This window comes from Neocloeon triangulifer, unplaced genomic scaffold (genome assembly GCF_031216515.1).
Source record: "Neocloeon triangulifer isolate White Clay Creek 2 clone unplaced genomic scaffold, ASM3121651v1 ptg000014l, whole genome shotgun sequence".
NCBI classification, from domain to species: Eukaryota; Metazoa; Arthropoda; class Insecta; order Ephemeroptera; family Baetidae; genus Neocloeon; species Neocloeon triangulifer.
In genome coordinates, this window is record NW_026775556.1 from 8,865,690 (window position 1) to 8,876,760 (window position 11,071).

Sequence of the window (11,071 nt, forward strand, 5' to 3'; positions counted from 1 at the left end):
ACCTGCCACGTCACTCCGCGCTCGCAAACTATTTGAGGCCTTCTTGAGTTACAGGGCACCTTTTTGAAATGTCACTCCAGCCCCTAACTCGTGCAGCCATAATGTAAAACGCGAGGAAAACAGGTGTAAGAGCAACGGCGAACACGAAAAGTGAAAAACAATCCTGCTGATGTGCTCTATGCGTGCGGCCTTTTGATTCGCGCGAATTAAGTCGAGCGCCTCCGAGGCAATTAATTTTCGCCAGAGACTTGAACAGTATCGGTTTGCTGATTCATTCTGATTACTGACCTCGGTGTTTTGTTTCGCTCTATAAAGCCTCGTAAATTTTAATTACTTTAATCTTTTCCAGTATATAAATTGCAAAACAAGCTTTTCTATTATTTGTATGATCTAACAATAACTGAGAAAAATTAAAATAAAGCGTGAATTTGTTTAATTCAATTTTTTATTAAGAATTAAACTATATAATAGAAAACCCCATTCTTCCATAGTAATTACTACATTTTAAATCTCGCAAACTCCTTTGTAAAACTGAATTCTGATAAAATTTTGAAAACCAATTAAAACACAGGACAAAGGGAAAATTAAAGCGGCAGCAAAAGTTTGTAAACGAGGAGACTTAATGGTGTCGAGCAGAGGCCAAAGCCGATTCGACCAGATTAAGGTCTGGCCTCTCGAGGGGTGGAGGGTCGGCGCTGTCGACACCGTTGGTCAGGCTGGCCGCCCCCTGTGGTCAGCGGGTGGATTTGGCGCCGTCGTCTCGGGACATCGTCGCGTGTGGCGCGTTATTATCCGGCTCTCAGCCCAAGGTGCGGTTCGGCTAAGCGGATTACCAAGTGTATGAGGAGCCTCCTCGACATGACGCTTCACCCTCCGGTCGGACAGGAGGCGTTGGTGGAAAAAAGCAGCTTGCGTAATTCGCGTCAAACAATCTCCATCTTTTAATTTAATTGGCAAACGTCCCTTCTTTTTGATAGCATTGGGTTTTTTCGAAAACAATAAACATTAGGTAAAATTTCAATATATTTTTTTAATCATGTAAATTAAATATGAAAATTTTTTATAATTCCATTCTTTATTTGGATTTAATTTACTATGGAGTATAACTAGAAACAAATTTATTTTGTAATTTAATTTTCAAAATAATATTCTTTGCTCAAAATTTTGGCTAAATTTATTTTTAAAAAATACTGATTTTAATGTCGTTTTTACTCTCGATGGATAATAGCAATAATTATAATCATTCTTACGTGTCAAGCTGCATCTCACTGTCGACCTCTCAGGCGCAATCATTCAGATTATATGCGTTGTGTGGCATTGGTGTCCGACCTGGCCATAAAGGGTTCGTGACGGTCATTAGCGCAGTTATGTTTAATGCGTGTTTATTGTTGTTGATCAGCCAGAGGTGGCCCCTTGAGGTGTTCGCTGCACTTTCAAGGCACTACACGGCTTTGCTGTTACCCTGCGCAGTAATGCCAATATGCCCGTCCGACCGTCCACTTAATACCGGTCGCAGGCATACGCAAAGTGCCACTCTAATGCACATGGCATATTTCTTACTTGTCTCCAGACTCGTCCTAACAAACTGCTGGAAATTTTCATCAACTCTTCCCACAACTGCTGTAATTTAATTTAAGCCGTCAAAAATTAGATTCCTATACATAAAAAAAAATGAAATAAAAAAATAAAATTATATTTCAAATTTTTTTGAAGATATTTAAGATTTTGGATTGAGAAACTGAGCAAGAAAGCCAATGCTCTTAAAACCAATTAAATTGTCCAGATTTCAATTTGTGTTTGAACGGATTAAGATTCTAATAATTGAAAACTGTATTTTCCAATTACAAGCTTGAAATCAGGACATTGCTGGAAATTTTAATTCGTTTTCGGAGCATTCCTTTTCTCGCTCAGTTTCTAATCCACGTTAAATTTCTCTTTATAGAAAATTGAAACTGGAACATACAGGACACAATTCTTATACTCAAAAACTACAAAAATAAACTCACACTTGCAATTTACAAAATATCTTTAAACTTTCACTATATATTTAATCTGTCGTTCACTCATTTAACATTTTTATCAAAGTTCTGGCCTTTGCATATTGAGAAATTGGCATAGTAATTCAAACAAAACATTTATTAGCATCACGGTGGAGCATCTCTCTATATAGGAACTTGATTTTAATAAAAGCGTGCATAACTTTTCGAGCAGGCGTTGACGGTGCATCTCTGAGCCGTTGACATTAATTTCCTTCTCTTTCTCTTCAGCCGCTTTGACTGCAGCTTGAATAATATGTGATGCAAATGCACCTGCGGACGAGATTTATAACGAAGCGTCTTGTATTGGCGTCATTATAAAGTTTCCCCAGCGCGTCGTGATTGGGCGATGCACCGCTTTGAATAAATTTATTTGCCGCCGCTTTCAACACACTGCTCTGCCCACGCTCGCCTTTTCTTCTTTATTTTCGTCGCGCGCGAGGAAGTTCGGTCCATTAGCGGATTTGCCGTTCGAAAATGAAAACATTTGCTCTGAAGGATCGATTCTGGTGACAAAAACACCTTTTCATTCCTAATGTGAGTAATCCTTCAATGAGCAGGAAAACGAGATCGGGCCGAAAGGGCTGCCAAGTTGAGACATCTGCGCTCGGTCGCACGTTAAGCCCAAAATTATATACCTAATATTCAAGGAGCGTGTTTTATTTCTCGAAATTGAAAATAAAGTATTTGAGACGTGCTTAAAGAGCTGGTGCGGCTGACTTTGACGAGTGCCATTAAGTTGGGTTGTGACACAATTTGAACAAGCAGGGGCACCTGGAGGGACTAAATTTATCCGTCCGTCAGTCAGACGTGCCACTCGGAGCAGGCTGAGCGGCCCCTCGGCATCGCTCGCATTCTACCGCATCACGAAATTTGTCACTCAAATATTCCATTTGGCTTTTTTATATCTCCGGACCGACTCAATGAGAGCAGCTTTTAAAAGCGGCGGCCCGAGAATTTCAGCGCACTCTTGTGCGTCCGTCGGCGGCGAGAAAGCGAAAGAAAGAATTCCGGCGCGATCGCGAGAGCTGCGATGATTGATTGATCAACTCGACGCAGTTCTCATAAAAAAGATCACGCCCTATTCTCACACATTAAAGTTCCTGGCAGTTTGAGCCAAATTAACAGCAATCTGCATGATCTATCCGATTTGAAGCAATTAAAATTTGTATCAGAAAAAGAATGAAAATTATTATTTTCTAGATATAATGAAAATGCATCTTTTTATAAAAGAAATTTTGGTCAGATATTTTTAATCTGTTTGAAATGAAAGACTAAACGAACTGAATTTTTCAATTTTTTTTAATCATTCATTTATTACTTTCCAATTGAGAATTATAAATATTAAAGATAGAATGCTATTTTTTTTATAAAGTTATTTATAACTAATAAATACTAAAAGAATGCATGCTCCTCACTTGATTTATTTTTAAACAATTTTAAAAAAATATTTTTCAGAAACCTTTTTTTGTTTAAAATATGATTTTTTTATTTTTTAAATCTCCCCTTTTCTCTCCGCAAGATATTTTTCCTTCGTCTGACCCAGACTTTGTTTTTATTATTTTCCTTCGGCTTGGCGCCTTCCCACGCTTTCCCGTCTGTCTCCGTCATGGCATTGAAATCAAAGCAGAACTTTTTTCTCAAATTTACAAGCCTCTCGGGAATTGTAAATCAACCCCTTGTCGTAAATCCGCGAGTTTGGGCGCCCTCAAGAGGTGACCGTCGGCGGCAGCGACAAAGATTCGAACCAGTGATGCGTGCGTAATCGGGTTGGACACGGCGGCGAAGAGACCTTTCTTTCTTTCGCTCTGGGCGCCACTGCACTCAGCCAGAAGACGCGCAGAGCGTCTCTCCTTCGAAATCCCTTTTGAGGCTAATTACGCTGACAGGCAGCCGATTCGATCCAAACGCGGCGGGAGACTTTAATGAGAGCACTTTGAGCGGATTTTTCTCCAAGCCTGCTGAATAAAGAAAATAATGAAAGGATATTTACTTAAAAACCCCTTTTCTCGTGATTGCAGAATGCACTGCACTGGGCCGCCAAGCATGGAAACCTGGACGTCATCAAGTTGATCGCCGGGGCCTACCAGGTCAATCCCAACATAAGATCGGTGAGTTTTGTTAATTAAACTGAATTCTTAAATCTCATGATGAAAAGCTAGTAACAGAATGAGCTTTTATAATCTGTACGATGTAATAAAAATTTCAATTAAATTTAAGAAATTATTTTAATTTTTATTATTATTATGTATATTATTATTATTATTATTGCTATTATATTTCTTTAATTTTTATTAATATAATTAGTCTACATACTCAAGTCAAGACAAAAAATTGAAAAATAATTGGAAAAAATAAGATGAATTAATACTCATATATTATATAAAATCAAAACCAAAGACAGAAGGTTTCTAAAGTTTTAAAATTAACATAGATTTGCTCTCATCTTTCTAAGTAATTAATGAATATATTTCAACGATTTTTTTTTCATTCTACCGCAATTTATTATTGCTATTTTTTCTAATAAAATCATATATTTACAATATATTTAATTTTTAATTCACCCCGTTTGGAAAAAAATATCTACTATAGCCAATCACACTGCCTTTTTGTTTATATTTTTTTTTTGTATTTTCAAATTTCCACTCTGCAGCAGCTTTGTCTAGCTTATCCTATGGCGTGCGTGAAAAGGGATGCTGCATGTGTGTCTGTTTCACATAGGCGAGGCGCACAGATGCAGAGTTGGGCGACTGGCGGGCGGGAGATTAGAGTCCATTTGGCATATTGAGTGCAGTCCCGTGTCACTCGCGGCAGATCGCTCTCGGTAATGCCATTATCAATGCACTGCTGACCTCCTGATGCTCCCTCCAGCTCCCTCCCATGCTTCTGCACCTTTCCGACAACTTCTGCTTCACATATATGAAATTTAAAATAAAAATCGAAAAGGCAGCTGCTTTTGCAGTAAAAAAGGCTAAGCGGCAATTTATTTATGATTTGGCCGTGCGCCGCGGGGCCGATTGCCATCTCTCGTCACTTTTATATTTCTTTTTTAATATATATTATTCGCACAAGCGCTTTAATAACAATGTTCTGTTTCATATCTTTGTCGCCATCGCCGCCTGTGCAGAGAGGGGTAAGTGTCAAAAATTCTCACTTCCATCAGTCCAGGCACATAAATTAATAATTGATTGGCAACCGTCCATGTTTCATAGTTTTCGCCGTTTTTTAATTAAATTCCTAATTTTATTGCTGAAAGTTTTCCGTTTCGATCGACGATAACAAAAAAGGAGGAAAGGTGTCGCGCATTTATATAAAACTTCTGAAGAGACCCGAAAATTATATATATTTGATTTTCTGCTGTCTTGACGTGCGCGTGATATCGAAATTGGGATATGTCAACAGATGTCGGCTGGCTTTTGAGCGCCGAACGATAGATAGATTTTATGCAGCAGCTTTCCCTGCTCTCATGACTGAAAGTCGATAAAGATAAACGCGCGCCACTGGGGAAAATTGAGTCGGCTTGTCATCAAGCGTTGTATGAATACGCGAGGTTATTTGATGAATGTCCTAAAAATTTACAAAGCAAAATAAAAGAGAAATTGTATTCGCACATCTACAAGCAGTGCAAAATATATTATATTTCAGCAGCCGTACTTATTGTAAAGTTTATTCTTCTAAAATAATTTTAAAAAAAATGAATCATTCCAGCAAATCGCTGAATTAAATCAAGATTAAAAAGATTATAAACTAAAAGTCAATTTTTTATTGAATATCTATATTAATTGAAAATCTTAGAAATTATACATATTTTCGATGAAGAGTGACATTTTGTTTTAATTCCTGCCAATGTCTGCACCAATAATTTTCATTCCAGCTAGAATTGAACACCAGTCACTAAATTATATTCCTCATTTTTTTACTCCACAGATGATTTATGCTTATTTATTTTGTATTTAAAAGCTTCAAGAGATTTTTGCCAAACTTAATTTGGTTTAATTCATCCTTGCTTTTCACAATGTAATGTTTTTATTAAATAAAAATTTAAATTGTAAATTATTTTAGTGCATCTGTTAAGAAAATTAATATTAACTTAACTCCAATGTATGAAGTGTATAAAATTTATTATTAAAAAAGAATTACTTGATGCCACAATCTAAAGCAGAAAATTTGAAGCTTCTCAGTGGGATCGCTGAAGACACCCCTTTTGCAGCAAGTGACAAACGATCCTCAGAGTGAAATTAGCTCGAGGCGAAAACGAAGGGTTGGTTCGAGGGGTGGTTTTCCGTCAAAAGACACCTCGCCGCCCTTTGGCGAGGCGCAGGAGAAGGTGCTGATTTGCGAGACCGAATCCGCAAGAGCGCCGTTAAGCGAAACGAGCAGCACCTGTTCTCGCCATTAAACCTAATAAGATTTCCTCCCAACGAGGGAGGGTTGAGAGGGTTGAAAGACGCAAAGACGCCTCGAGGCATCCCCGATTTTCTGATATGGAACCGAAAATCCAGAACTCGTCGCGTTTCTCGCATTTTACGACGACGGGGCCGGAGACAGCAATCGGCTGGCACGAGAAAAGGAAATTTATGCCGACTTTATATTGAATGTCCCTTATCACATTTTGCTGCCGAAGAACGACACTTTTTATTATCTGCCTTTGTCGAGATATGTCAGCGGAAAGCAGTCAGTTTCCAATATCGCTCGTGCGACACCATGTTACTTATTGAGAGATCTCCTTTTATTGCGCCGAGTGTTGTCTCTCTCGATATTTTATTAAAATACACGGAGAGAGATGTGTTGAAATATCGAAAATGTTTTTTTTCGCATTCGACACCCCTCTGCTGCGAGACTGCATTTTAAAATTGACCCCTGCGTGAAACTGGATGCTGTTTTGTCAAACGTGCATTTTAAAGTCGCGTTGCACACCCACCCCCTGCACCCTCTGCAGCCGACGACCAGATGACGCCACTCTGGAATGACACAAAAACTCCGTAGCTATTTTTTATTGTCACCATATTTAAGTGGGAAATGTTTCATCTGTTTCAAAGTGGAATTAATTTGCTCGCGTGGCCGCAAAACACAATTCTGAAGGCTAATAATTTATAATATTATTTTTTTTCTTAAAATTAAAATAAATTTATTAAAGATGAAATTTTTTTAATTCATGTGACATTTTCAGTTTTTTATTCCAATTGAATGAAAGGCAGTGTAAAAGAAATTTAAATCGGATTTTAAAATATGAACATGAAATAAAATTTTAATTAACTAATTAAATTATTTCGGTAAAAAAAATCATCTAAAATATTGCGTCTTTCTGCGCTATAAAGGTGTAAGAAACCTTTACTTAACTTATTTTCATTATTATTTTTGTTTATTTTGTCGAATTGTTACATCACATGGCTTAAATTCAATTTTTGTAAACAATTTGTTTGAGAAAAAAGGATGGTTGGAAAAAACGGCAACACAAGTAGCAAAATTTCTGCAAAATATTTTCCGAAATGAAAAAGACTATCCGCCGCAGTAAGCCTCTCTTATTTGTATCCATTAAACTCTCGATATTTTTTTTTTTTCTTTATTAACAAATCTACAGTTTCCAAAAAAGCTAATGTCAAGCTTTCAAGTTCATATAAATTATCACAATTGATCAGAGCTATATATGCCAATTGCTTATTTTTTTAAATGAGTGGCATTTATTCAAGCGTAAAATTTCACGTCTCGACTTTCCTCTGAGACATTCTTCAACATTGTATGTATGAAGAGGGTGTCCGAGCGCAAACCAAATTGATAATTGATGCGACTAGGATGATGAAGTGTCGGCGCAATTTATTTAGCGGCTCCAACTCTCGGCCCATTGTGTTCGGCTCAACCCAAGTGTGCGCACAAAGTAAACGAATTTCCAGCTGTCAGATCCACTTTTCGCCATTGTGATAATAATTGTATCGCGACGAGATGTTCTCGGCTCCTCTTCAACCCGCTCTAGTCGCGCATGTATAGTGTAATTGCAGCTTTTTTCAAAACGCTAAGTGCCAAAAGCAGCCGCGTTCTCACCCTGATTTATCATTTTGTTTAGTCGGCGGCTGCGTTTTATTGTCTGCACGCTGCACTCGATTGTCTCTCGTTGCTGCCTTTTTATATTTGCACAACCAATTGGCCCTTCAACTCTTTGCTCACTCACGAGTGTAACAAGAGAGAGAGAGAGAGAGAGAGAATAATATTTCTGCGCTGCGTTCAGCTCACGGCATCTCTCGGCACTTGCCTAGACTAGTTTACTTTCCTAACAATAAGATATTATGTGAAATAATTTAGGTATGTAATTTTAAATTTAGATACTTCTATTGATTGAATTTATATTGGTTGAAAATGCGATTTTTTTTCTGTGTGCCTGGTAATGATATTTTTTTAATAACTAAAATTTAATGATTAATTAATCAAGATTTTGGATACATGTTTTGTCCTTTTTTTCTCGACTGAAAATTTGTTTTGCAGGGTCTGACTCCACTCCATTTGGCCGTGCAGTTTGGACATGACGAAGTCCGTGATTTGCTGATCCGCGTCTATGGTAAGAAATCAAACATGTCAGAGGTGCAGCTTGTGTTTGACTTTAGGCGCAATCTTTGAACATATTTGCCCTGTCTTCCTATATCACCATCAGGAACAAATTTATAAGTCCTGTCGGCTGCCGTAGTGTGATATTTGACGCAAAATATTTGCTCCTGACAAACAATAAAATGTCAATCTTAGTGGCGCCAAAGGTGCACCTTTGGCGCGGCATCTTTGGAAAAAGTCTTTATATAATCCTAAACATATATTTTTATCTTTTATCCAACAATTTTGTTTTCATAGGTAGATTTCTTTTCATTTTTATATGTATAAAAAATTGCATTACTTTTTACTTATTATTTTATGATTTTAATATCTTTTTTACTTTTTCGCAGGCGCCGACCCTGACATTCGAGATTTCAGTGGCAAAAAGCCAGAGCACTACAATCGTCCCCGCAGTAATTCAGCATCCACGGAAACCATCCACAGTAAGTCTGAGCCCTTATTTGAGGATGACCTGAACCCGGCCCATGGAGTAACAACAATTTTGAAACGATACGCCAGCTTCAGGGCCAGCATGGGGCCCGCTTCAAGCCAGTCTCTTCCGACTAGACGCAAAATCAGACCCAAAACCCACCTACATTGACATTGCTTGTTAAAACCTATTTCTTCGGCACTCTTTCAATTTTTTTAAATGACACAGTTTGCATGATGAATTTTTGGTGCTGTGTACTTTGTAAGGTATACCTGAGACTTTTGTTTTAAAGGGTATGGTGTTTTGTAGGGGCATCACTGGGTGCCACGCAAAGGTAAATTTACATCAATGTGTTGATTTTGTGATTTTTTTTTATTGTTGAGTTTTCAATTTACACATTTTATAATTTTATATGCGTTTTACGTGATGATTACTTGCATTTTGAATTTTCAACAGCTTGATGGTTGAAGATATAGTTAATTAGTACTAAATAAAATAGTTTAGAAAGGTTTTCGCAAGTCGAATTTATGGTTCGTAATTTATTTTTGGTTGCTTGTATAACCCTATTGAGCTTTTGATGCATGAAGCCGCGGCTAATCAGCTCCAACTTTTTGCTGGTGCATGACGTTGAGTATTGACATTTGACTCGCCTGCCTGGTAAGAATGAACTAAACCCACTAATTTTAATAAAAAATTCAATTAAAAAAAAACAAACCTGTTTTCTTTTCAGAAATCAAGTCGAGGAAGAAGAGCTCGGGTACTATTGAAAGCTTTTTATGTGAAAACTATTTTACTGAATTCATCAATCTTTTTTAGAAAAAGACCTCGGCTTCTTGCGGATTGGTTCTCTGAATGTGAGAGTGAAGAGAACCACGGAGGCCTTCAGCAACTTCTTCCACAATCAGCACAACACCGATCGTATTCACAAAACCTGGGGATCTGCCGACAACATTCAAGAGGTACTGCTTCTTTCCAAAAAAAAATAAATTAATTGCTTCATTCTACGGTCAATAACTTAACCCCTGGTTGCTGGCTCTGTCCAATAAAAAAATGGTAAAATTTCAGTTCATTAAGCGGCCGTGGTAAAATCAAATCCGTCATTTGGTGAGTTGGTTCGCAGAATGTGTTCATGGCACCTTGTTTGTTTTTGAGTATTATTCACTTTTTTCTGGGATTTGGTTGATAATTTTATTGTTGCATGTGCGGTAATTAATTTTATTTTGGTACGTGACTCATACCTTGACCTAACACAACTTGTATTTTTATTCAGTGTTGTATTTTGTAAATTTTTAATTCAGAAATATATTTGTTTTAATTTATTAGACTCTAACTTTGTAGTGCAAAAATTTTTAAGTGAATTCAACGGCAAGTATTTTTTTTGCAGCATGATGTCTATGTTTATAAATTAATTTGCCAATTTTGAAATATTTGAAGTGAATTGCAGTTTTAAACATATATTTTTTTCTATATATATTTTCTGATATATTTAAAACTAATTTCAGCCTGACCAGAATACAATGCCTCCTCCGAAGACGCTGCCCAAGAGCAGCTCAAAGCGACGCCGCCCCCGCCGCTCCCCGTCAGCCGCCTCCATTCAGGTGGTGAGCAAACCTGTGCCTGTGTCACTACCTATTTCCGCCGTCAGCCTCGAACACATCAACCTTAAGTCCAGCCAGCAGCCAAACCGTCACCATCACGACTCCGATTCAGACACAGCTGCCGGCTTCGGCGACAGCTGGAAGTGAACCAACGTTGCTTAGCATATATGAATAATATGAATTATCTTAAGGCCTCAGTGCTAAAGACAGATTGTTATTCCCAAAACAAAATTTCCACTTGATACAGTATTTGTATTTTACCCCACTGTGACAAAACTTCCATTCCAAAAGAAGTTGATAAGTATTTTATACATTGGGAAAGTTAATAAATTTTGTTACTATAATTAAAATTTTACTTTGGCTTTTATCAAGTTTTCTCTTTTATAATTATCTATTATGTATTTTACCAATAAGCAACTTTTATTGTGGAA

At 37.4% G+C, this 11,071-nt stretch overlaps 1 protein-coding gene across 1 annotated transcript; it reads left to right on the forward strand.

Annotated features, from left to right (window-relative positions):
• Nucleotides 1-858: 858 nt before the first annotated feature.
• On the forward strand, nt 859-10,974 carry LOC132201680 (uncharacterized). Its single transcript, XM_059628039.1, has 7 exons — nt 859-894; nt 4,058-4,147; nt 8,514-8,586; nt 8,963-9,055; nt 9,773-9,799; nt 9,859-10,001; nt 10,545-10,974. The coding sequence occupies exons 1-7, from the start codon at nt 859-861 to the stop codon at nt 10,785-10,787; spliced, it is 705 nt and encodes a 234-aa protein (XP_059484022.1). The 3' UTR covers nt 10,788-10,974.
• The last annotated feature ends 97 nt before the right edge of the window (nt 10,975-11,071 follow it).

What these genes read in the sequence shown, in the direction of transcription:
- LOC132201680 (XM_059628039.1), top strand. Translation starts at nt 859, where the DNA reads ATGACGCTTCACCCTCCGGTCGGACAGGAGGCGTTG. An exon ending in CGGTCGGACAGGAGGCGTTG is followed by an intron (nt 895 to 4,057) that starts GTGGAAAAAAGC and finishes TCGTGATTGCAG; the next exon opens with AATGCACTGCACTGGGCCGC. An exon ending in TTTGCTGATCCGCGTCTATG is followed by an intron (nt 8,587 to 8,962) that starts GTAAGAAATCAA and finishes ACTTTTTCGCAG; the next exon opens with GCGCCGACCCTGACATTCGA.